General features: G+C 37.8%; 1 protein-coding gene across 7 annotated transcripts in view; it reads right to left on the bottom strand.

Moving 5' to 3' along the window:
- Positions 1-6,638: 6,638 nt before the first annotated feature.
- BNIP2 (BCL2 interacting protein 2) overlaps positions 6,639-27,792 on the bottom strand; it is a 31,777-nt gene continuing 10,623 nt past the window's right edge. For 3 of the 7 annotated variants that reach the window (XM_034783211.1, XM_034783210.1, XM_034783217.1), the window contains exons 2-11: positions 23,799-23,932; positions 22,251-22,318; positions 21,502-21,669; positions 18,982-19,158; positions 18,026-18,128; positions 17,620-17,751; positions 16,290-16,376; positions 16,058-16,156; positions 14,201-14,236; positions 6,639-9,449 (exon numbers count right to left, since the gene is read on the bottom strand). In XM_034783211.1, coding sequence (XP_034639102.1) covers positions 9,407-9,449; positions 14,201-14,236; positions 16,058-16,156; positions 16,290-16,376; positions 17,620-17,751; positions 18,026-18,128; positions 18,982-19,158; positions 21,502-21,669; positions 22,251-22,318; positions 23,799-23,848 — 963 coding nt within the window. In that variant the 5' untranslated portion in view covers positions 23,849-23,932 and the 3' untranslated portion in view covers positions 6,639-9,406. The remainder of the gene's footprint in view (positions 9,450-14,200; positions 14,237-16,057; positions 16,157-16,289; positions 16,377-17,619; positions 17,752-18,025; positions 18,129-18,981; positions 19,159-21,501; positions 21,670-22,250; positions 22,319-23,798; positions 23,933-27,792) is intronic. The other 4 variants (XM_034783212.1, XM_034783213.1, XM_034783215.1 and 1 more) reach the window with 4 other exon arrangements.

The following is a 27,792-nucleotide window of genomic DNA, read 5'->3' as shown; positions in this document are numbered from 1 at the left end:
CCTTTTCCGGAGGCCGCGGCTTGCTGAGGATGGGTCACGGGGCCGTCTCCTTGGGGCGCAGGGAGGGTCCTAGCAGGCGGGGCGGAGCTCGGCCTAAGCCCCAGCGCAGAGGGACGTGCGTGATCCCGAGCCCGGCCCAGGGGTTACCGAGCGTAGGGCCAGCCTGAGTCTGCGGGCAGGGCCGGTTCCTTTCCCAGGGGACCCGCGGGGACGGAGAAGAGGCACAACCGGCCGGGCTGCGCCGCCTGTGACATCCAGCGCCCCCGTTATCTCGTGCCCGCCCCTGCAGGGCGGTGGGGGCGCAGCGCTCCTCCTGTGGGGCCTGCTGGACTGGGGGAGGGGCGGGCCGGGGCGCAGCCCAGGGAAGGAAGGAGCGGGGCAAGTAGAACCCGGTTGAAGATCGCAGGCAAAGAACTGACTGTGCGGCGGCGAACTGTAAATGTTGGTACCGGGCTTTTGCCCTCCTTCCGCCAGCTGCCCGCTTTCCAACTTGAACAGGGTACAAGTGAGCCTTGAAATGTAGCGGGGGGAGGAGAAGAAGGGAGGAACATAGCCCCATAAGCGCAAGAGCTTATCAGACAGACCTGGCCTCTAAAAACAAGTAATAGAGAAGGTGGCCCATGGTAGGCCCAGGGCCATAGGAGACTTTATGATACGATATTTTACACTATATTCTCACTGGCACAGTATCACTAAAACTGAAGGTGGCTCAGCCCCACTCAAGCTGAAGGGTTACTGTTCTATAAGCTTTGCAAAACTGAATACTATAGGGGGGAAAAAAGGGAAGATTTGGAAGTGCAGCTGAAAGATGGAGAAGCCACTTGAATAAGTACATGTATGCACATTTTCTTTCAATATGGTCGATACAGGGGCTTTCGTGTAAGAAGGCTCAGAGTTCTGCACTTCCCCTGTCCCTGCTAATAATCTCTGTAGTGCATGGTCCTGTCAGTGAGCACCAGTGCACTTTATCATCACTGTGCAATCAGACATTTATATTTGTCCCTCACAATGTATTCATGATAACCAGTTCTCACACTCACACTAAAGTGCACTAACAGGATATTCTAGCCTGAAAAAGACTGTTGCAGATTTAAAACGTGCTCATTTCATTTTAGCTAGTAAAAATTTAAGTGATAAAAAGGAATCAACTTAAGGTTAAATATTTTTGACACTGGCAAGCTTTTGCTCTAGGCTTACCCGCTGTTCAGTTAGTCTAAAATGCTGCCAAAAATGCATACTTTGTTGTAGAGTTGGAGGCAGTAGCAGACAAGGCAAAGTCAAGCTCCTTGTCTGGCCTTTAAGGCCCTGCACAGCTTTGCTCCCGTATCCTTACACCACTTTTGCTTTGCCCAAGACCTGAAACTACCCAAATTCTTAATTTTATTTCCCTCTTCAAGCCTCTTTTGATATAACCGTAAACAACCCATTCCATCATATTTCTATCCCTTTCCTCCAAATACCTTTTGAAAAAAACCCCACACTTCTCCCAAAAAGGCCAGGCTGAAAATCCTCAGATTATAATCTGATTACAGTGATACTAACAAGATGTCTTCAAAACATTAAAAAGCAGCCCCAGTGAATGTTGATCTCCACCCTCTATACATTGGCTTTAGATCAGGGATACTCAGACCTCAGTGGTTCAGGAGCCAAATTAGCAACTAACATTTCCCAAAAGAGCCACAGTAGTGTGAATTAGTTTTCATTTACTGTACATTCATATTTAAATAGTATGATGGGAAAATATGTAGGGTGTGTGTATTTATATATTATATATATATATATATATATTACACATACACATACACACACACACATATATATACATACACACACACTCACCAAAATGACTGACCAAGTATTTTATCAAATACAATTGGTTACTGTAGTAAAAGTATCCTGATTGTTTAAATTACACAATATTTTGCTATCACGTGCTGCAGAGCTGCACAAGACACACTGAAGAGCTACTTGCAGCTCGGGAGCCTCAGTCTCGGAATCACTGCTTTAGATAGCGGCTTTTGTAGGGACTTTTGCTTTGCAGACAGATGTGAAAACACCAGGCTAACACTGTTTGTTGTTATTCAATCAGGATCTTAAATCAGGAGAACTTTTAGACATGTATTTTTCAAAAAAGTATTTATTGAATTTTCCACATTTAACCTGTTATTTTAGCCAATTAAAAATACAAGACTCACATCGTTTCCAACAAGTGCTAGGTGACATGTTCAGAAATACAAGTATTTCTCACATTACTCCATGACAATGACAACTTGTAAAGTTAAGAAAATAGGGAAGAACATTGCTTCATTTGAAAAGGAAGGAGCTTAGTACATTCTTCAGAGGTAGGTGAAAAGAGTAATTTCAATGGTTTGAGGAAAGTAAAGGGGCAGAAGAGAAATAGTACAGTTACTTCTGTGAGGAGCAGTGGTGGTCATTTAAGACTTGTACTCCCGATGAAGGTGTTGCCTTTGTAACTAATTCAGAATCTAGAGAGTTAGGATTAAATATTGGGGACTCGGTACTTCAGGCAACATTACAGCATCTGAGCAATGCATAAACTTTCAACTGTCAGATGTTTTCCACATATGGTTTTTGGAGAGGTGAACGTTATTTAATGATTATATTGCAGTAGTGCCCAGACGCTCCAATGAGTACCCCCATTTTACTAAGCATTGTACAGACACATGGTCCCTGCCCTGAAAAGCATGAAGGCTCAGATGTACCAGATGTTCTGTCCTTTAACAAAATGGATCTCAATGTGAAATGACCACACTTCAAAACATCTAACGTTCAGACCAGTTTAACCCCACTTCTTGGGCTTCAGAATACAGTAGAAGCTCCTCAGTCATTCCCTTCCCCCAATTACCCGCAGAACAGCATTGGCTGAAACATCAAAATTTCTTCTATGAATGCTTACTCTGGATACTTATCCAAAATTTTATGGAAAATAAAGGCCAACCATACAGTATGTAATGGTAAGGCTGTCTGACAACATTAATGCTGTCTTAGTGCACACTAATAGTTTCAGTACTGAATAATCAGGATGCCTCATAATACTGGTACAAAAAAACCATTAGTACTCTAATGGAATTGTGAGATTTTGAAGTAGAGTTTTATTTCATTGGAGTGGAAGCTATTCCCTTTTTGGCCATAATACAGTCTCTCAACCATGAGAGACAAGGAAGCAACTTGACAGAGTATATACTACAAAATACTACACACTATTTTCTAGGTGCAATTTCTAGAGCTGTGCTAATTAATTTTTCAGCTCACTGGTAGTTCTGAAAAAAAATTCTGGGTAGAACAAAATATTTCATGCAATTCAATCCAATTTTTTTTCTTTTGATTTTGAGTTAAGGTTGTTCTTTTTTAAATAAACGTGAAGGAAATTTCAGAACAGTTTTTAGTAAAAAAAAAAAAAAAAAAAAAAAAAGTTTCATTTAAAAAAACCAAACACTACATTGGCTTCCAGATTTTTGTTTGTTTGTTTCCTAGCCAAAGCACTTTGTTGAATTCAACTCAAATTTGCAAAATGTGTTGACTGAAAATTTTGCTCAGCTTTAGCAAGTGTATTGCTGTTTGCTTATGTTGTACTGAGGATTCATGTCAATGGAAACCTTTTAGCACAATCTAGAATTCTTAAGTTTTAAAAAGGGGCAAAATTCCTATCCTGTTATTCATGCTGAGAGAAATTCATCCTTAAATTTGAGTGCTCCTCTGAGGAAAATGGGTTCAGTATCTTTTAAAAACTATGATATAACAGATGGAAGCATAGTTCTTCAGAAAGCTCCTAGGATCTATTGATAGAACTAAAAACCTCTAGAGAATGACTTGCATCTACGTGGATAATTCAGTACTAGAGTTCTCACTGGAACTTTATAAAACATACTAGCTGCCACCTGCTTATTGGCCACCTCTCTAAAGGAGATTAGGAAGTCGTATACTTTTAATCTTCAAAGATTTTACAAATAATAATTTGTGTTTGACAGACTGCAGTTAAGCCATTTTCTAACAGCAGAATATAAATGCTGAGGTTCCATCCGCAAGGAATGTAGAGATGTTAATCTGAAATTGAAGAAGTTATATTTTTGAACAAGAATCTGCTGTTGTGACTTCATAAAGCGTAAATTGACCCGGTTTAAATCACTTCTCTCCCTGCCCCTTTTGCTTCCTAGAAATTGTATTTAAATCTCTTATGCTATTTCACACTAGAGAATTTTCCAGCAAATTGGAGATTAACTGGCCAAAACATTTGGCAAATGAGAGCTTTTATACTTTGTGGCGGTAGTTTTTTGGATAATTATCGAAAAAAGGCTCTATTAATTCCAAATCTGTCTTACTCACCTAGTCTTAATGAAAACTAAACCTTTACAAAGTTTAAAACGTCGAAAGCAAAAAATTTCAAATTTTGTCAACGCATCACTAATCTTATAAAGTCTGTGATGCTCAGTCGGCACAGATAGGTTTGCTGACATTTGTTCAACCGCAGCAAACAAGGGACAGTGATTTATTAATTTACTGTCTAGAATGTAGTCTGCAATAGACAATGCCACAGAAAATACCATCTCTTTCCCTTGCTCGCTGAAAACAAAGGCAAGTCACAGACCAGAAAATCTATCAAGAAGGGGTTTAAGGCTGTGAATACAAGTTACCTATAGTGTTACTTTAAAAATTTTGGAAGTGTTTGGAAGCCAGTAAATTCCAGATTTAAAAAGGAACATTTTAAAAACTCTGGTGCTTCCTGATTGGGGTTTCAAATTGACTAAACTTTGGCTGTGGGTGCTAACTCAGTGTAGCCAACATCTTTACACCTAGCCATCATGCAATATTACTACTATACTTCCAATAGAATATCAGCTACAAACCCTTGCTTACCATACTGGGTAAATTTTTCAGAAGGGCCCAGGAGCCAAAAGCCCATTGATTTTTAACAACACTCAAACTCCTACATTCTTAAGTCACTTTTGAAAATTTTACCTATTGTAAACACAGATCTACAACATCTTGTATCCTTCACCATGGGCCATCAGCTCAAATAAGATCATCTCCGCTTCAACCATCTTGGCAGCAAAATAAAGTTGCTGACATTTTACTACCACACGCTTTGTATTCCAGAAACTTACTGAGCAGGTCAGCCCAAGTTATATAATGATTGCAATGCCTCTTTCTTTGCCTCTTGACAGAGCTCAGAAACTACACCATAGAAAGTAAAATTCACATTACAAGATAACACAAAGCCAAGTCTCCTGTCAGTATAGCATGGGACAGTGTAAAGCAAGTGGGTGGGAATGCTGGTTCAAAATGAAAGTTGAAGTCTTAGCTATAAATCTTTGTTTTTAAATAGAGATTATGACTTTCCAATAGTTTGGCATTATCTTTTAATTCCATCACTGAGAGATGTCATAATTCTTTTCAAATTAAGACTATATAAAAGTTTGAAACCATAAGAATTGACATCTGCCTGCCGTTATTGATGCTGCTATCTCAGCATTTTGTTGCTACTTCAGACTGATCCAGCTGCTGGGAAATTAGTTAAGACTAGTACTTACAGCTTACCACTGAAATGCATCATCAAGTTTGTTTATTTGTTTGATTTGAAGTACTGATTGGCAAAGTCTTTGGATTTTAAAAGAAATTTGCCAATTTAACAGAAGTTCTTCCTTTGAAACTGCCTTTGTGTTCCAATGGTGAGCTGCATTTTCTCTACATCAAACAATCATAATGGTAGCTTTAGAGCACTTACTATGTGATGTGATTTTTTTTCCTAATAGCTGTTTGTAGATGTAGCCTTTGGAATCTCATTGCAATACAGCAGGATTTGGTTTTGAGTATAATAAACCCATTTACAATGTTTGAGAAAGTCCCAGAATACATTAAAAATAGCTTTTTAAAAAATTTGCACATGAATACTTCACCATTAAAAATGCGGGGTGGGTGGTGGGAGGGAGGGGAGAGAGAGAGACTGACAAACCAGGAGGGAAGTCTCCCCACAGCAATTGCCAACTTGGTTCCCAAGCTGTGTTGCTTTAGAAGGCAGTAGAAATGTTCATTTTCATAATCCTATTCATACACAAACTTCTAGAGAGATAGCAAGTGACTATGGATCAGTATGTGTATACATTTTACAATAAATATTAATGCAACATTAAGACTGAGAATCAAGGACTCATTTGTCAGGTAATGCAGAGCTGAAGTTGAAAATTCAACCTTGTTAAGTACCTCATGCAGCTATAATTGAAGTCTAAAATGTAGCCTTCAGAGAAGCGTGTTTATTATCCTTCACTAGTGCCTGGTGCATGAAGCATATTTAACAAGCAGCATATTTTAAAAATATCTGTATCTAGTTTTTGCTTCCCGTTTTTTGCTGGGATTCTCAGAGAAGTCCCAGATTGGGAATGCTAAATCCTTAGTGTGTTGGGGTGAGGGAGGTCTGAGCCTTAACAAAAGGCACTCGAGTTCAATTGAGGAGAAAATTTTATATGGATTGCATAGAACTCGTTTTTCAACACCTAATCATGTTTTACTTCCTTTGCATCTCTGCTATCATAAACCAATTAATGCTCCAGTTTAGAGAATCGTCAGAAAAACAGCATAGACAAAACTTGATTTTTTTAAATGTGAAAAAAACAAGCAGGAAAAAAAGACTCAGACTCCCTTTAATTATACAATAAAGCAGCAGAAAGGTACAAACCTTCCCACCCTTTGGAAGTCGCCTTTAAAATTATTGAACATTTGGTCAAGTACAAAATACAGTATAAACTAGGTTTTCTACACAACATATGAACTGTTTGAACTGCTGTTTAAGATTCTTGGCTTGCAACTTTTGTAGGAGGTAAAAGGAAAGGAGAAGCAAGGTTAAAGGAAGCAATGAGGAAGATGGAGAAGGAATGTATATAGCCAGTCGAAATTCTACCAATGTTTTTCCATTTGAAACATCTTTAGCTATTGGGTTCTCCACTACATACAACAATTGACATCTTTCAATAATCTGAGAGATTGATTTAACTGTCACACTATATCAATGCAAGTCAACTGTCAGACCCTACTTCTAGGGGAACTGCTTTTGGTAGAAGTCACCTTTATCTGAAGAAAAAATTTGAAGGGTGATGGTGACCCCTTCTTATTCTACAGGCTTTTAGAGACCTAAATCTATTAAGCTTTAAGGCCCGAAAAATGAAATAAAAGATTTCCAGATTTGCATGCATGCACACACCTTGCACTTGGTCAGTCTTGGAATTTTATTTGCCAGGCTAGGGAAGGTTTCAGCCAATAAGCTGGAGTTGATATAACTTGATATATAGAACAAGGAGTGGAAGTGATAACACCTAGCACTTATGTAGCAGTTTTCATTTGTAGATCTCAAAATGCTTTACAAAAAATGGTGAGTATCATTATATCCATTTTACCAGTGGGGAAATGGAGGTATAAGGCGATGAAGTGACTTGCTCAAGGTTGTCCATCAGGCCCTAGCTCCGAAAGAAAGTATCTTCATATAGGTTCTTTGCTTTCAGACCAAAATAGAAGCCTTACAAAAATGCATACAGGGAAACTTCAAAATAAGGTTGCCTATTTAGGCAAAAGACAGCATATTAATCTGCATAAACTGCTGATGGAGACAGATGCTGACCTAACCAAAATATGTAGGCCTTGAGACGGATTCCCCTGAAGCATGTGTGTTAACCAGATCTTTGTTAAGTTCAGATGCAGACTACTGGCCTGACCTGGCATCAGAATTAGCTAGTATTGCACCTATGCATAGTTGCTTAGAGACAGCGAGGAGTCTGCAATGATCCAAAGGTTAATAAGTCCTGGTTGTATGATTAGCCTATGAGTGTTATACTTAACTGATGAATAACCATCCAATTGAAACCTACCTTACTTTTGTAAGTATACCGGATTTATTTTGATTGTGTGTAAGAACTGCGATACTACTACTATTTCCAAGAATATATTGTTTAGAAGTGTGGAATAATATCAGATGGGGATTTCTGATTTTATGATTAAGACAAAAGTAGTGAGCACTGCAGTAAAAACAGAAGTGAAAATATTTAATGCTTGTTTCAATGTCACTTAAATGTTTAACTTCTGAGTGGATTTATTTGCACACACCAATAGGCAAAATAGGCATGACTGACATTTTCATTACATGATTCACCCAGAACATAGTATAATTTAGCTATGCTAACAGAACCTACGAAAGTCAATTTATGTGCCCAAGAACACCAAGTGAAAACTTGTGGATACATCTTGAATAACCACAGCAAAAAACAAAAACAAAACAGACTCATTACATTCTTTAAAGTGAATTTAGTGCTTATGAGAAGTGCCAGATAGCACTGGAAATGGAAGATCTCCATCTACAAAGTAAAGGCAGTGCAAGATTTTCCACACCTCCTCTCCAGGGTACTTCAATCTTGACCTGAATGGATAACTTATGGTTGAAAGGACAGTTCAGCTCCATGCCCATGCAATTCTCTGTGTGTCTGCTGAGACTGAACAGAGTTTCAGTTAGTGCCAACTGACACTCATCCAAGAGTAACAGGACTGAGCTCATTTCACACTGATCACTGACTAGACAGCTTTTATCTACTAAACACCTGAGCAGAATTTAAACTAGTGACCTAATGGTGAAAAGCTCATTATGCTATTAGTCATTTGAACTATTTAGTCCCCAATATGCCTTAACTAGGCTAAAAGGTGGTAGCCAATAAGCTGAAATTCACAGAGCTACAAATCTGTATTTTGAAGAAAACCAAAGACAAACCAAAGCTCAAGATCATTTTGGCAGTGTAAGTGAGTTCTACTTGTATTAGACACAGGAACAAAAATGATTATCTTCACATTCATGAGACAACTGCACTAAGTGAACATCGGCATCTAAAAATCGTTGGGTTTCTAAATCATTCAGGAAATGTATTAGCTATTTACAGCAAAAAACATTCATCATGCACTTTACAAAACAATGACAGCACTCATTTATGGCCTTGTCTACTTGCAAAAGAATTCATTCTGCAGGCAAACATTATAAAATATTGCTCAAAGAGTCATAAAAATATATTATCTCTTTCCTTTAACATTTAGGTATATAAATATTTTACTGAAGAACATGCATCATTCAGAGAATTGCAAGAATGCCTCCTATAAACATATGGTTCTTTGACATTTAACAATATAAAATGATTACATGGTAAAGTAGCTATTAAAGTCAAGAATTAAACCCAAATTTGCAAACCAATACTGTACAGAACAGTCCCTTGTGTATAAGTCCAGAGATATATCAAGGCACCTTTTATAACAGGTTACATAATAAAGGCTAATGAATGCATTGTAAACGCAAAAAAACAAAAAACCCCAGATCATTCCACCTGCAGAGTCTTCCATCTTGTCTGGACTCCAAACTTACTGTTCACTTTTCTGTTCTTGTTTCCCCATCAAGCTCTTGGTCAATTCTGTTTAATAAAAAAAAAGTTAGAATATAAATTACAATTTCAGTAGTCTTACTTTCTATATTAGGCAAAAAAGCTGATCTTAATAGGAGAATTGAAGTTTTTATATAGAAAAGATTTTTAGTAAATATTCAACTGTTAAAAAAACAGTGAAGTAGGTTCAGTTACAGCAAAATGGTAAAGATCCACCTTGTTATTGTCCCTAAAATTAGATTTTAAAAACGGATCAAGAAGTGTTTTCAAGCAACAACAGATATGGTATTTGGAAGAAAAGTATTAGGAAAATGAAATATCAAATTTGGCCATGTTGCATGTTCATTTATTAATAAAGTGACTAGGATGTAAGCCTCTAAGACATGCAGTAAAATGAAAGACAGTTTTAAGACCAGAATGCAGTTTATATTGGAGATCATGAGCTTATCAAAACCATAAACTATGGGTCTAGTGAGGTCTTTTTTTTTTTTTTTTTTTTAAGAACAGCTTTATTAAATATTAAGCTGAAAGAACAGTGTGGTTGTGCCAACACGGTTTCCTTTACTACATTTTTAAAGTTTCACAGAATTGTTTTCTAAACAATTAGTACAAATAACGTGCATTGTATTGATCCCTGCTATTTTGAAATAAGTTGTATTCAATTAGTTACTATATATAGTTAGATTTATTAAAAATATGGAATGCATTCTTTGTATTTAGTCTGTGTGTATGCAGGATATCAGACAGCACTTTAGAGGCACTCGGGTAAACATGTGCGCTATTCAGCTAGTACGCAGTGTGGTCTAGTGCACTGAACATGGTACTGTGTAGACCTGGATTCTATTTCTGGCTCTGAGCACCGACTCTTTGGGGAAGTCATTTAATCTCCATTCCTCTTAGCTTTCCCTCTGCAAGATGAGGATAATGATTGGTTATGGTGTTGGGGTTTGTTTGGTTTTTTTTCCTCCATGGGAGGAAGACTCTAGGCCTACTATGCATCCTCTTGCTTAATCAACTGGTGAGTGAAGGAATCTACATCAACAATTTCTGCATAAATTTAAGTTTTCTTTTAGTGAAGTTTCTGGCTCTTATGGCTGCTAGGAGAACCTCTGAAGTGTGAACTGACATGTGCTGTCCTGCTGAATGTGCAGCCAGCTTCAGTCCACTGTTTCTCATGACATTCCCAAAAAGTGGAATGAGGTTAACAAGACTCAGGTAAGTTTTCTGCCTACAGGATTCTGAATAGCAGTTGTGAAACTAACAAGAACACTGCCAGTTTCACTATGTTGCAGCTAGGGAAAGATATGAACAGTGAAAGTACTTACAGGAAAGGGACTAAAAAAGGCTTGGTAAAGGAGTAGAGTAGCAAACACCCTTCTTACTCTCCATCAGCCAAGAGGCTCTGAAGTTGGAGGATGAGAAAAAGCTCCTTCCAAGCAGCTAGAAAGGGACAACAGTTTTTAAATCCATCAGCCAGAGACCCACAAAAGAGAACAAGGTGCTGTCCTTGCTTATGAATCCCAGTGCCCTGTCCGTTTCCAACAACTGGGGCAGAGTTACTGGCTTCTCACCAGGCCATTGTCCACTGACATGTCTGGTGTGTGTGGGCATTCATCTTTCCTGCTACCTAAGCCTAGTTCACTTAGTTCTCTGGCTAGTAAATACCTAATAAGTTTTTCAAGCCCAGACAAAGCTTTCCTTTGAGCTTTATGGATTAAAAGTGCCATGTAAGCACTAAATGCTTCCATTACAGTTATGACAGGCAGAATTAAAGTCACATACTATGATCAGATATATCCAAAAACTAAATTGGAAGGGAAAAATATTTGGGTTTGTGACAGTATTTATGAGTGCATTTTACCAACATTCCTGGCTAGTCGTTTTAGAGGAAGCTACCAATGGATTCAGAATTCTAGACCCAAATACTGCAGACACTTACATGCTTAACTTTACATATCAGCAGTCAATTCTTCAGTGAGACCACTTCTGTACATCAAGTTATTTTTTTGCAGGACTGCAATCCAATCTGTAGTACCCTGGCATGTAGCCAATTCTGGGACTCAAATTGTTAACCAGGCAAAATTTATCAGGATGTTGACAAATGACCAACCTGGAATAGGTTATAGCCAACTTTGTGTTTCAAATACTCAAATTAATATGTGTGTGCAGAAAGATGGTCACCTAACACTTCTGAGAGATTTGTATTTTTCATCTCTGCACACTTCTAGCTACATCAGGGATTGACAACCTTTGGCACGCGGCCCGTCAGGGTAAGCGCTGGCATGTTGGGCTGGTCGCGGCTCCCAATGGCCGCAGTTCGCCCTCCCAGGCCAATGGGGGCTGCATGAAGGGCGGCCAGCACATCCCTCGGCCTGCGCCACTTCCCGCAGTCCCCATTGGCCTGGAGCAGCAAACTGCAGTCATTGGGAGCAGCGATCCGCCGAACCTGCAGACGCTGCAGGTAAACAAACTGTTTCAGCCCGCCAGGGGTTTTCCCTCACGGGCCGCATGCCAAAGGTTGCCAATACCTGAGCTACATAGTACCAAAGACATTGTTGCAATGGAAGTTTCCAAAAAAAGCACCTCTCCAAAGTTCATTTACATATACTAAACTGCATTCTAAAATAAACCAACAAAGGACATGGTGAACATAATGCATTGCCTAAAACACCCAGTGACTTCATTTAAGACGACTGTACTTTTGTCATCGAATAACTCTTCTGGCTTAATCTAATGGCTCAACGGCTTTAAATTTTACTTAAAGCAATTACTTTTTCACGAGGGCTTTTACTGTACATGCTTACTGCATACAGCATAATCTGATGAGAGGGGGGAAAAAGGAGTCCTCTCTCCCTTGGCCATTTGCTCTTTGGCTTTTGCTTCAAATAAATGGTTTAATTGGCTAAGACTGTTCTCGGATGTTGATCTAGTCTTTGGTGAATGCAGTAAAAAAGGATCCACAGCTCCAATACTATGGTAGTAATACCCGCAATAGCTGAGGCGGCCATATTTTCATGCATTTAATATGTTATTGTTTGGGCTGAATATTCTGCACCAAAAGGGATTTTTTGGGGGGGACGGTGGGGGAGAGGACGACTTTGATTTGGCTGTTTCAGATAGTACATAAAACACCGAAATCTGAAGGAATAGGGCTTAGAAACTGCACAGCTGTATCTGAAAGGGTTGCTCTTTACTTGCACAGTATGTTACTCTGCAACACTTCTCAATCCAGTAGCAGAGTAGAGCATGTATTTATGTGATCTCTGATTGTTTCTTTTAAAAGCGAGTTAAGTAATTCCCAAAGGAAATGATGTACATCAAGTGTAACAGGATACTGGCAACTTTAAACCAAAAGAATCCACAATGATATCTGAAGAATTTTTAATTACTGTTATTGCAGTTAACTACCATTATTATAATATACTATGGGAGGAAAAGCATTTCCGTTGTCAAATACACAAAGTAAACACTATCTAGTTAGTTCCATTTTTACTCCATTTATAATCAGATTTTCACACAGCAACGTAAAAGAAACATTTGGAAAAAAGTGATTGTAGGTGGAATATTGAGGGGAGGGACTCAGTATGTTGAACCTGAGACCTGAAATTTAGAGTGGATATCCCTTTTAAGGGCTCAATTCTATACCCACTGCAGTCCATGGCAACCCTTCCCGTGGAGTAGAACTGGGTCTATAGACAGTCAAAATACCAGACATTAACAAGGTGAAGCAAGTTAGAGTTGCTGTGAGAACTGTAACTGAATTTTCTGTAGTTGGTACCTTTATAATCTCAGCTATAATATTGCAGAATTAAAGTTTACAGTTTTTCATACAGACTGACAGTTTTATGCTTTTCCACTAGCTTTTTGCTTTGTTTTTTTATGAAACCTAGTAAAATCCATAGGGAAAAGTTATTTCTGACAGATTTAGTTCTTAATACCTTTTCTCTTTTCCATCTTCCTACTTACGACATGTTTACAGAAAGTGACTTGTCCCTAAACAGTTTATTGTTATGCACATAGCAGCAGGAGCGCTCAGAATAAAAGTTTAAAGTTAGAAGCAGAGTGTTTTAGTGAGGTTATTGGTAGACATACTGAATCGTGATTACTCATTTGTTTTAAGTATTTTTATCAGATGCAAGAATTGCTTGAATTGTTAGCAGGCCACTTAAGTTTCAGCATATAGAAAATCCAATATTATTAATTAGCACGGAATCTAGGCACTGCAAATACAAACAGCACTGAGTAAAAATATAAACTAATTTAGGGCCTGTGCAAGTTAGACATCTTGAAAATAATTGAAATTAGTGAATACTGAATAAAGCAAGATAGAAATTATAATCCTGAAATTTGTAAGAAGTTGTTTTGCAAGTAACTTCTACAATTGTAGCAGTTTGGCATCTAGAAATTAACTAAGCATTCAAACAAACAGTTACCTATTCTTAATAACAAATTTAGTTTGTTGAAGCAGGTTCAAATATCATACGACTTTTTGCCTTTTTGAAGATGCAGCTCAAAGTCAATACATCCCCTTAATAAAAGCAACTCTGAAGTGACAAAATATTGACAGATTACAAATCCATCCATGGTTTACACTTCTATGTGGAGCTCTCTTACAAGTTATTTACCGTAACTACTTCAAAACTCAAGCTTAGTCATTAGTGCGTGTTTATATTTACAAATGCTTGTTCGTGTCTGCAAGCCAACCAATCGGGAAAGAGTTAGTTTGTGCAGTGCAAGTGGTCTTGTCTAGATGCATCCCTAAGTAAGGTGTGCATATATACCTTTTGTGTTTCTTTCTAAACTTTTCTTCTTCATACCTTAGTGGGGAAAAGTTTGATTTCAGTAAGTACAAGATATGAAGGCCAACCAAACTCAAAACAACAAGTGTTAAATGTTCTTCATGGAAACACAATATCAAGTCTTGAAACTAGCATAGTTATTTAGAGAATAAAATCACGAATATATACTAGTTTTAAATAAAATGCAGAACTAGTAGAGATTTAGTTGCTGTGTGGTAACAGTAGTAATGTACAGTATTTAGTCCATTCTGATCAACCTCAAAATCCAGAGACCTTATGACCTAATTTTGAAGTACAGCTCAAAGTGTCATATTCTCCAACATAGAAGTATGGCAAAATGTTCTGGTATATACCTTGCCTTGTGGACCAGCAAGCTTGGTCTCTGCGGAAGATCAGTGCTTGATGCAACCAGCTGCAATAATGATCAAGGCTGTCTTGTAAACCTTAGGAGGACATAAGTCTGTTCATTTCGTAAATAATCTCTAGCTACAGAAGCGTCCTCCTTCAAATCCTGTGCTTTTGAAGGGAATTTGTTCAGATTTACAAGTTTATGTTAATTTTGTGCCTTTTCCACAGAAAGCCACATTCTGCATGTGTTACAAAATGTTCAGTTTTGCAATTTGTACCAGCTAGACATTCATCCTTGGCTATGTCGCGAGACCTTACTCTTCTTGTCGGGGTGGAGTACTGGGGTTGACCAGAGAGCAATCTGCAATTGATTTGGCGGGTCTTCACTAGACCCGCTAAATCAACCCCCGGTACATTGATCGCCAGAGCGTGGATCCGGCTGTAGTGTAGACATCACCTGTGTCAGCCTTTCAACAGCAACACATGACTTGTGACCAGGAGGTGTGATTATTCTAATACCTTCCTTATGTGACTTTCAGTTCCAAGTAATAAGCAACATTGCCATTACATTTTGAGTGAGCTAAAAGCAAAGGCATACCCTTACCACCCTAGATTCTTTAGGCCAATTGCCTATGAAGTAGAAGTTCAACTTCAAATTGTCACCATAGGCTCTTAGGATCCTTAACTGTTGCTCTGGATGCTACTTTGTGAGCATTGTGCTATTGAGTACCCACACAAAGCCTGGTGCTAAAACATTCCACCATCATACCTCAAGCTGGCAGGCAGATGTGTTTTTCCTGTGGTGGGCCAATTGGTTTGGAAAGCACCCCTTTGACAGCTCTTATTTCATTGATCTCCACTTCATAAAAGGCCTTAAAGCTGCCCGTCCTTCCAAGGATTTTTTGGAATCACTATTGTAAGGCTTATGTTTATAGTCTTTTCCATCTCCCCTCTCACTGTCAAATGGATTCCTTATTTGTTTTTTATATATTTGATTGCTTATACTGTTTTGCTTTTATTCTGCTGTGCAACACCTCAAATGCTTTGGCGGAGTACTACATAAAAGGGGCTTATAATGTAAGCACCTGCAAGACCAGCATTTCTCACAATAGCAAGTCAATTTAAATACCAAAGAAAAAGAAGAGTTTCATAGAGGTCTTTTGTGCATTATGATTTTATGATTCCGCAAGACTAGTTCATACTCAGTATAATGTAGCAATTATATAAACCATAGAGCTAAGAATTATTTCATTGCCATGCTCTGGGTACCATTATGTTGCTGCATGCAAAGTAGAAATTTAACACCATCACAACTCTAGCACAGAGAGAGACTGTCTCTTGACAGCAAGGGTCCTACTCTCCTAGATTAATGCCAATTTATAGACATGTTGAAAATCAACATAACACAATTTAATAAGTTTTCACATTTGTGCTCTATACCAAGCACGCCACGCCTTTGCATGTTTGAATAAAAAAAAAAAAAAAACGTACTGTTTTATGCATTCTGGTATGCCAACATATTCCATGGGGATGAGTTCAGCTAGCTCTGCCAGGGTAAAGACATATCTAATTTTTTGGCTGAATTTTGAGCTGTGGAAGAACAAATGTAAAGAACAATTACTAAAATGTTGAGTACATCTTTAAATATTAAGTATTACTTGCTGAAATTTAAGTACTAATACATTTGTACTTTCTTTAAATGAAGTAATTTCCAGAATATTACCTAATAAAAGGTTTTGTGATGGCCAGAAGTGTTCTGATAAACCAAGAAGGATGAACTATTATTAACGATTTCAGGTTTTTCCTTAACCTAAAGAATTCAAGTATTGAACACCAGTGTTAAGGAACAAAATGAGTCAAAAAAAGCAATGCATATTTAATATAAAAAAGTACAAGTGTTCAGTTATTGTATAATTGCCACTTCTCTGTCATATGTAATCTAATGAGTAAACTCTTAGTGAACAGACACTCTGTTGTCATCTTCTTGTCTACCAAAGTTGAATAAAAACTAGCAAAACCATGTTATGTTGAATTTGTCATGAATAGACAGTTGGAGTATCAGATTGTGATGAGAAAGAACTAAGAAAAAGTTAGCCAGTGAAGAAGTTTTTGAACAAATGTTAGTGGTATGTCTCAAGGACCAATATAGCTAACTCATGCTTCCACACGTTTTAACAACCTTTCTCTAAGAGAGGAAAGAGTGAGGTTCACTTGGGAAATGGGTATCTGTATAATTAATGAGATAAAGGGCAATAAGGAGAGGAAAGTGGAAAAGGGCTGCTTTAATGATGATATGCGATACCAACACCAATGTGTTTTTTGGGGGAAAATGGACTGCTAACAGCAGCTTCTTCGATATTTTGGCATCTTATACCCCATCTAACGTTGCAGAGTTGCGTATCCACTTGTCAGATAAGTAGACTCTTCAGCCAATAAGAAATTTCAATTCCAGATTTGGTGTATAAAACTCCCCCCCGCCAATTTGTGCAATCCCCACAGGATAAATGTAACCTAACTGTAAGCTCAGCAAATGGGGTCTGCTTAGACTTTTACTGTACACACTCATGGGAAGAGTTCAGCTGGAAAGAAGCATTTTTTGCTGCCTTTTACTACAGCTATGCAAGAGGTTACAAGTACCTTTTCATTCTAACTAGTCTTTCCTTTTACAGTTGACATTGACCTGTTCAACAGTGTGACAACTTTCCTGCAAGATTATTCAGGAAGCTCACTTTAAATAAGACTATACAGTACACTGTGAAACCTTTATTCAGTAGTATTTCACAAGGCAATTGTACGATTGATGGAAATTCAGCGTTGACAAGCATTTTCATTTGAAATTAAATGAAATTCTCCAGCAGTATTTCTGCGTTGGAGCTTCAGTGCCTAAATCATACAAGTGGGAAACAGGACAATTGTTGCAGGGTTCAGCATTATCCAAAGCCTCGCAGACTTAAATTCACAATATGCTAATTAACAATTTTCACAAAATATAGATAATGACAGAAAAGTGATAAAGAGATTTCTACATATCATTGTAATAGAATTTATCTTACCTTCTATCGATTTGCTGGTAACATTTCCTGAGCCAGCCTAAACTTGGCATTTTTCTCCGTGTTGTAGCACCATTTAAGTAAACTATCATATAGTTCTCTGCTACTAACAGTTCTAAAGTGCCAATAACATATCTGTAATAACAAGTAAGGAAAAAGCTTTCAAATGAAAAACGGAATGACAGTTAATGTGCAAATGAAAGAATTTATATTTTGATAAAGGCTCAAAGGCTACAGAAAAAAAATAATCACAGAATTAAATGTCTTAGCCTACTTTGGTATTTCCCAAATATAAAATTTCATGTAAAAAGCAGAAGAGGCTGGTAGCCCTTTTTGCATTGCTGGAACTCTACTAGGAGATCATTTACGTCATTTGTGGACAATTCTTAATGGCAAAAAGACTACTTACTTAAATAGATTATCCATTAGATATCTGTAGTTAGGCTGACTGCTTTCAGGCATATAGCAAACAGCAAACACAACAATGGCATTTAACCCATCACCATAATAACCTAAAAGGGAAAACCAAAATTAATAGCAATAAAGTAAAAAACAAAAGTAAAAAGTAATGGAGAAGTCTGACTATACTGATCAAATTCTACAATAGTAAACACTGCACTTTTGTGCTTTTTCATCATCTATTTCAAAGTGCTTTACAGATGGAATAATGGAGGCACAAAAAGGCTAAAAAGACACCATCCATTTTAAAAAAGCATGTCTGATTTTTTAAAAATTTACTGTTACTCAGATAGCTAAAGTTTACTATAAATGAAAGATGCTCTAATTTCTATTAGCATGTTTAGTTTGTGTATTTTACAGCATTTGCATGTAGTCAATTTCCCTTCTGAATGGATTTTTACATACACAACAGGGGATGACAGACACTAAACTGGACAGTGATTGTAAAACCATAAAAGCTGTTATGGGGCCTACAAAGGCTGCGATAGCTCCCAAACCTATATTTAACTTTTTTTTTTTAAACTGGTTAAATTGGCAATCCACATATTGAAATGCTGATAACTGCTCTGTCACTACAGCAAGTGTTCAGTCTGGAAGAGTTAAATATACTCCACACGTTCTGTTCTTTTAATTTATTTCAACATTAACCTCTCTTTTTTTGAAGCATTTTGGTTTTCACTAGTTAAAAAAGGTACAATTCTATCTTCATCAAGACTGGGGTAGCTTTCTTTTAAGCCAACATCCCTAATATACTCATATGCCTTGCTACTGCAGCTCATGACATGGAAGATCTGGAAATTCCTCAATACTTACACCTTTACACCACTTACATCTGTCCCCCCTTCCACTCTGTTGGGTGTCGTAATTTATAGGGGGTAACCCTCAGCCTATGTCATTAATCCTTACCTCCGTGGCTGATAACTTTTTTATAGGGTTCAATTGCCTTCATGTCCACCCTGTGATCCTGTTCTCCAATTCTGAACATACGCCAGCGTCGCCCATCATCTCTCTCCTCTGCAGCAGTGTATTCAGGAAGCGATCCTTTTCTCATTACTTCAGTAGTTTTTGGTTTTGGAAGATCATCTGTCAACATTAAAATACACCTATTATGCATGATGATCTTTCACATGACAGTACCAATCAGATTGCAAGTTAACCACTTCACTCTGTTTGGATTATTATAACTTTCTATACGACCAGCCAGAAATACCTGACTTAGTTCCATCACTAGAAGATACTGTGTTAGATGTCTCTCTATACAGTATCCTGATAAATATTGGGTTCTTGGCTGTATTTTATATGAAGCTGTCTGACCACTTAAATTTCTGGATATGTAGAAGGCCTTTTAGAGAAAGTACATATGCTTTTAAACATTCGTTATCATAAATGCTGCCAAATTAGATACGAAGTGGTTAACTTCAATTATTATGTTTTGTTTGATCAGAGATTTACATGGTAAAGCATAATTTAATACATTGATAATAGCTGGTAAGCAGACATGCAAATAAATCTTGTAGAAATTAAAGCTAACTAATACATATGTTCAAAATAATTGAAATTTACGCTAAAGAGAACAATCTTCAGAAAAGATTTTTCTAATAAAATCATGATTCTTTGAATTTTATTTACACAGACCTTACCAAAGTGAGAAAAACCTACTGCATGTTAGTTGTCTGTTTCCAAGACAAAGCTGTTAATGGAAACTATCCTTCCAGGAAAATGAAGACAGCAGCATTAAAGAAAGAAAAGACAGAAACCCTTTTCAGCAACTTTTTGTAACAAATTAACTGGAATATTTCCTGAATCATATTATAAAGTTATCCATTAACACCAAACCATATTCCCTAAGGCAATAAAATATGGCCAGCCCACCACACACTTACACCCATATATTTCCTACTCTCACTTTCAACACATTTAACTTAATCTAAGATGCTTAAAAAAAAAACAAGCTTTTCTTAAAATTGTTTCCTGGTTCACGTTAGTCTTACCTTCCCTGCAAAAGGATTTTTTTCTCCTCTGTCCTGTTATTTTAAATGCAGTAGCATTCCTATTTATGCAAGAATGAATTAATCTCTTACAGTACAATAGATGTATCTAATAGGAACAAGCTTTTAGCAATGTTAAAGAATTATGTATTTAAAATTTCCCTTGACACTTTAATAGGTACATGCTTAAAGCAAGAAGAGAAATTATGAGAATAATGAAATACAGATAATTGTCAACCTTTGTATAAATTGTTAAGAGTCCCAATGCCAGACAGAAGGATTCTTGAAAGATGCCCTTTAATTTAACCATATTTTAATAACATAAAATTCACTTAAATTTAGGTCCCAATCCTGCAGTCTGACCCTTACATGTGGATTTCTGCACCCATGTGGATTCCCATTGAATTAATGGAGATTTGGTACAGGCATAAGAGTTCACCTACAGGAATCAGACTGTGGGAGCAGGGACTTACTTCCCAATTTTAGAGCAACCATATCCACTTAAATAGAACTTTAGAAGTCCAACTGGAAATGAATTTCCTATTGTTATCTTAAAGAGTTTAAATGCAAAATCAGAAGAGTTCTCTGATGATGCACAATGAGGCTGTATGCGTGCCCCTTCCATGACCACTATTCTGAAACTGAAAAGCAAACTGTTAATTGAATTCTGTAAAAGCTATTGACCATTTGTCTTGCTTATTAGTGAACCAAGTGATCATGTGTTAGGTTAATCAATTTTCAAATGTTGCCCAAATATTTTTTAAATGGTAGTTTACATCTTTTCAGCAATTTTTTATATTGCAAAAAGGGAAAAGTAGCTGCTCCTTTTTTGTCTTATATGAACTAGCGATTGATTTAAAAAAAAAAATAAAAAAAATCATGGCCAACTGAATACTCAAAGAAAGAAAGTGTAGTAGTAATTACCATCCTTTAAAACTAAATTTCTCTCCTTTGAAAAATAACATATTAAAATTATATGATCCATCTCCTAACCAATTCAGAAATGTGCCCTACAGTTCATTTTCTAGCGTTCTGTTCAGTCCAGTTTTGGAAATACAAAGTCTCCATCAGTGACAATTCTGTAACTTAATATGACATTCACATAGATTCTTATGATATTCAGCCTAAAAAAAGTATTGATTTTAATTTCATCCAATCACGCTAAATAAACTTGTCCCTTGTTTGCTATTCTGGCCAACAGTCTTTATAAATCCATACTGTCTATTTTTCATGACCGAGTTTTCCACTAGGTGTCTAATGATTCTTAATAGTTTTCTTTCCATCTCTAAACTTCTGATTCTTGGAACCTGCTAGCTCTCATCATGCACATCTGATTCTTTAAATCTTCTAGCTCTAATCCACATGAAATACTGTGTACCTGAGCATAACCATCAGAAAACATCTACTTAAATACCAGACAGAAGCAATGAACCCTTACCTTCCCATTCAAACTCATTACTGTTCTCAGATGGAGTATCTAAATCATCCAAATCGACCTCTCCACTCTCATCTAAGTCATCAGACAACACCGATTCCTCACTGTGATCCAGTGTTAAGCTAATATCTGGAGCCATTAGTTTCTTCCTAACTTTGTTTCCATTCACTTCTAATGGGTTTGAAGTAAAAGAAAAGGCAGGTTACTTAATTTGTAGAATACCAAGTATGTAGAAATGTTTATAACAAATCGGGGGAAAAAAAAAACAAAAAAACCCACAGTCCAGTGCTTAGAACAAAAAAGTCTCATTAATGCTCATCACCTCACAAACAATATTCCAAACACCTCCCCCAAAATACATCAATAGAATTTTAAGGTTGCAAGAATCAGTGCTCGAGAGTCCAGAATTTTCTAGTTAAGGTTGTAGATGGTCCCTTAACTGTGCCCAATGGTGTACACATATGATAGTCTTTCATTATATGCAGTGGTGCTGTAGCTGTGTTGGTCCCCCGATATGGCTTCTACAAATTTAAGACTGGCCATCATGAAAATCTAATGGAATAGTTCATTTTCAGTGGGTATTAACTGAGCTCTGAATTTACAGCGGAAGTGAAGACAACACCTTCTAGGCCCAATCTGTATTATGGTAAACCCATTTTGTCTGTACTACAAACTTTGATGGTATTCAAACACAAATATACTGATTTGAACACTGCTTACCCAAGACTTTCTAATACTTAAGAGGTTCTTACCATGCTGGCCTTGTTGACCAGTTGCAGCTAATATATCTGCTTCAACATGATCATCCTCTGGTAGGGGTCTGGTCCAGAAAAACAAAGAGACACTTGTTGAAGGAAACACTTGCAAAGTATTTAATGAAAAATCCCATATTCATCTTTAGACCAACACATATACACTTTTTTTTTAATATATATATAAAAACATTGTAGGTTTAGAATCAGATTAAACATGTTTGTGGTCTAAACCAAGCTATCAGCCAAGCAGAGCATTACCATGGCCGAACAGTGATTTGCAGTTTTTCAAGTGAGCCTTACCCATTGATGTTTAAAAAAAAAAAACCAACCAACCAAACAAACAAAAAAAACAGTTCTCCCCCTCCCCACCGCCCAAACCAGCAGTTACTGCCTGTTATTATTGCAAGCACTGGATTGTTCTATGTTTTAGCAGTTAAGCAAGGCCAGAAAAGTACTTAACTTGTATTTTATTATGAAGTACAAAGGGGCCTTAGAGGTAAATAATTTAGTTAGATGGTGCTTGAGAAACCCTATGTCCTAGTTTCCATCTAAGCAATCTTAAAAAAAGATACCTATACACTAAGATGAAGCAAAAAGGCAGAAAGATAAAATATATATTTTTTAACTGAATAGTTTAATTACAATTATTAAAAAACAACATGCCACACAAAATTGGAGGCTAAAGTGAAGCATAAGGTTTCTTCAAGTCTTGGGCCAAGCCTGTTATGAAGCAATAAGAAAAAGAGCAAGGTTGGATGAAGTTTTAGATGACAATTTATAACAAACAGTATATACATTTTTCCTTCTTAACAGCTTAAGCTATCCACAGTGCACATTTCAGGAAAATTGACTGCCCTATTCTGAAGCACACCTGAAAGCTCCAATTTGAAGTTGTACCATCAGATCAAGGATCAAGCTCAAAATTTGATCTGATTTATATTTAAGTCTTTTTCCCTACTTGCACAGTTTATTTAATTTTCTGGGGTGTTTTGGAAGTGTTTTAATGAATTTTCAAAAATGCTTGAAAGTGTAGACAGCCCAGAATTGATTTTCAACTTAATTGCCACCCAAATGTATTTGAGCACATGATACTTTTTAGTCTTTGAAAGCATTAATAGAAATATGTAGCACTCCAGAATTATGCAAAGTTACCTTAAAGCTTTAAGGTATAGTTCTCATTGCATGAATGTGGGAAGGTCACAGACTAATATTCCTCCTTGCTTACATGTTGCTAATAATAAGAACCCTTCCCTACTCATTAAAAGGCAAGTTCATCCATTAAGTTCTGAGACCCTTTAAGCCATGCTATATTAGTAGAATTAGTTTTAAAAGAACATGTTGCTAGTAAGAGATCATATTAACATTAGGCATAAGGGCAAGTGACCCATACTGCCCAAGGAGCATACAACCACAAATATGCTGTAGAGACAGGATGAATGCCTAGCTGGTAGACTGCAGTTGATAGCCTTTGTTTCTGAAGAGGAGCGATTTCAGTTTAACAGATTATTGGAAAAGTTTTATAAATAAAAAGAAACCATCTCTCACCTTGGAAAATCTTCATCTTGCCACTCTTCCTTAAATTCAACTCCTTCCATCCTCAGCCTTGCCTCAATAGCTAATATGGACTCCTGGTGAGCCAGAACCTCTTGTCTTGGATATAGGGTGTTAGATGAGAAGAGCTGTGGACAAGACATTTTAAAATGTTTAATAATACTGCCATGTTCTCTCAATTCCCACCCACCCCCTCCGAAAACAGCATTTAAGTACTGACAATGCACTAGACACTCAAATGACAAATAAAGAACAGTCTATCCTAGAAGAGTAAGGCTACATCTACACTACGGGGGGTGGGGGGTTGATTTAAGAGACGCAAATTCAGCTACGCGAATAGCGTAACTGAATTCGACGTATCGCAGCCGACTTACCCCGCTGTAGGGACGGCGGCAAAATCGACCTCTGCGGCTTCCCGTCGACGGCGCTTACTCCCACCTCCGCTGGTGGAGTAAGAGCGTCGATTCGGGGATCGATTGTCGCGTCCCGATGGGACGCGATAAATCAATCCCCGAGAGGTCGATTTCTACCCGCCGATTCAGGCGGGTAGTGTAGACCCAGCCTAAGATAGTAAATGATCAGACAGAAAGGCACTAGGAGAGAGAACAGCCTTATGCTTAAAACACTGGACTACAGTTCACAAGTTCTGCATTTAGTTTTGCCACAAACTTCCTGTATGATGTTGAGCAAGAACCTACTCTGCCTCAGCGTCCCATTTTTAAAATAGAAATATACTTGTCCATCTCACAGGGATGTTGTGAGGATCTGACGTCTTGGGAGATATACTATTCCATTCCTATCTGAGTAGGAACCTAAATACATCAAATGGAGATTACTTACTATATATACTTGATCATAAGCCAGTTCGTTTATAAACCAACCCTCCCAAGATAGATAAGTAAAAACGGAAAATTTTTATAACCCATTCATAAGCCAACCTTCTAATTCAGGGGTCAGCAAACTTTGGCTCCCGGGCCATCAGGATAAGCCGCTGGTGGTCCGAGATGGTTTGTTTACCTCGAGCGTCCGCAGGCACTGAGGTAAACCTAAGTAAACAGTGTCCTGGCACACCAGCTGCTTACCCTGACAGGCCGGGACAGCAACTAGTGGGGAAATTTTTTTGGCAGGAGAAGCTGGGAGTCAGGGGAGTAACCCCTGTGACCACCTCCCACATGACCCCACCCCTAGCCCAGGACCCCCACACTCTCCCCATTTCATCCCTTCCCATCTTATCTGGGGAGGGTCAGGCGAGGATGTCTCTGACCTGGCTGGACCTGCTCCGGCAGGCTGGGCAGCGCAGCTGCAGCCTGCTCCGGTGGGCCAGACCGCAGCATATTCCAGCAGGCTGGGCGGCGTGGTCGCAGCCTGCCAGCCCCGGAGCTACAGCTGCTTTGGAGGCTGGGGGGAGAGAGCAGCGTGGCCAGAAGTGGAGAGACTCTGACCCCGCCTCTTCCCTTCTGTCTCTGCTGGCTGTGCTGCCTCCCCTTGCTCCTTCTGTTGAGGGGAGGGGCTGTGTCCCACCTCTCCCTTTCTATACCCGTTCATAAGCCGACCCCCTTCTCTGGTGCTTCCCTTTTTTACTAAAAAAAATTCTGCTTATGAACAAGTATATACGGTAATTTTTATTTTATTTTTTAATTGAGATGAGATGTCATGGGTTAGTGTTTGTGGGCCTTTTCAGGAATTAGTTAACAGAAAACAGATATCCTAGCACACAGTTCCTAACATTATGGGCAACATTATAAGAAATGAAGGAAACAATGAGAATGGCATGAATAGCAAGAGTGTAAGGGGAACAATGGGAAAAGAAACATCAGCAGATACACAAACTGGGGCAACATTATGCAGAGAACTAAAGAAAGGATGAGAGCATCAAGCTTGATTTGTTAAATGAAGGAAAGCCAGAGAAGAATGATATGAAAAGGGGGACAACATTTGATCAGGGGACAATTATGTTTTTGATAGATAAAACCAGTTCTCTTCAATGTCCCTGCCCATGATGGTATCTCCCATTCCTGAAAAGTGCACAGTATATCTGAAGAACATACTTAAGTATTTTTTTTGGTCTGTCCGTTTTAGTTTCAAGTTGTAAAATATAGCAAGAAATTAGCCTTCTGAAGCACTGTTGGACTATGTGTCAGTTTCTGGTGTTTTAACTAACTTCCAAAATCCAGCAGATAGGATCTTATCCTAGTCTTCAATAATAGTAAAATTCTGCTCTCACAGCCACAATCTAGCTCTCAAATCACACGTTGCTATCTCTACATGGACCTGCCTCACAGATGGGAGAGCAGAGTTTAGCCTACAGAACTGCAGAATGAAGGAATTAAAAGGGATATGAAAGAATGGACTACTTGCAATTGGTCACATCAAATGCTCCTGGGGAAGATGCCTGACACTAGCACCACATGGGAAATCTGGAGGCACGACTTTCTTAATTTTATGTCAGTCCCTTTGCTCTTCCCCCACCCCCTTTTTGAAATTCTATTGGTTTAATTCAGCAAAATGAAAACTGATATTGAATATGTAATGTCCTGTAATGCTGTTGATTTCTTGGAATTAGCTCAGCATAGCCCACTGAAAGTTTTAATATTGCTTTTCTTGTTCCTTCCTCTCCCCTTCCTGCCATCATTGCAGTTTTATCTCACCACCTTACTTTACAAGATGAACTTTCACCACCTTTTCCCCTATGATGCCCCCCTAAAAAGCAGCAATGGTGTAAAAGAGGGAAGCATTATACAGAAGATTTTAAAACTACTTATTCAACTGTGGGAAACAAAGAACAGAAGATATGATTTTTTTTTCAGTGCCTTTCGTTTCATCTCTGTTGGAGGTGGTACAATCAACTGAAAATCTGTAACTACTGATGGTTTTAAGACTTCTCTAGAATCTTTACCACAATTCCATCTCTGAAAACAGCATTTATTTCACATGATTCAAGTTTACATGCTATTTCATCAAAAATTACTAATGCAAATATTAAGCTGACACACCTCAAGAGTTTAGTGATGAGCTGACAGTTTTAGGGATAATTGCTAAAATGAGAATTGAGGAAAAATGTTACATTGAAAACTTGAGAATCCTAGTAATTTTGCAAAGCCATACAATGTGTTTTGGACCTTCCAGATAATATAGATAAAACTGAACTAAAAGTTCTGGCCCAGTGAATTCATGTACTAATTTCAGTCCTCTTGGTAATATTTCTAAGCTTTTTATGCACCCCCATTAGATCCTCTTAATGATTTTGCTACTGTTTCTTTAGATTCTACAACTGATTTAAATAAATCATAAGTCATATTTAGAAAACCAAGGGCATTTTTAATGTTGTGTACTTCTTCCCAGATGTTAGTAAGCCGACTGTTGTATAATTTAATGTCAAAGCTAGTTAAGAAAAATAAGAGGTTCTTGTATAGCTGATCTAAGGATTTCTTGCCATTCTGATTTCATAAAGGGAGAGTTCCTAAGTGAAACAAAACAGTAGAGGATTCAGTCCTACCTGAAGAAAAACTACTAGTTTTTATTTGTTAGGAAGTAAACTTTCAAGAGATTTTATTCTTGATAGCTAACAAGAAAAGGAGACATCAATACTAAAGCACATTAAGTTTATCAGCTCCTCTCAAATGCTGGAGAGAGAGAAAGGAACTAAATGATTATCTTTATTTCTAGGATTTGTGCTCACCTTTGATATCTGTGACTTTGACAAAGGTGACTTACATATATGACACTGATTGGTGAAGCCTTTAACCTTTATATCTAATACACAATATAATAAAACTTTATAAATATTATATGACTATGTTGATGAACTGCAGACTACAGCTGGGAGTTAGGAATAATTTAACAGGTCTTTGTCCTCACCCACAACTATTTCACATTTGGGGACAATATATACCTTCAAGTCAGCGGCACTGCTGTGGGTACCTGCATGGCCCCACAGTATGCCAACATTTTTATGGCTGACTTAGAACAATGCTTCCTTAGCTCTCAT

Source organism: Trachemys scripta, chromosome 10, assembly GCF_013100865.1.
Source record: "Trachemys scripta elegans isolate TJP31775 chromosome 10, CAS_Tse_1.0, whole genome shotgun sequence".
In the NCBI taxonomy this organism is placed as follows: domain Eukaryota; kingdom Metazoa; phylum Chordata; order Testudines; family Emydidae; genus Trachemys; species Trachemys scripta.
The sequence above is the reverse complement of the archived record's forward strand: the minus strand, read 5'-3'. Positions and strand labels throughout refer to the sequence as shown.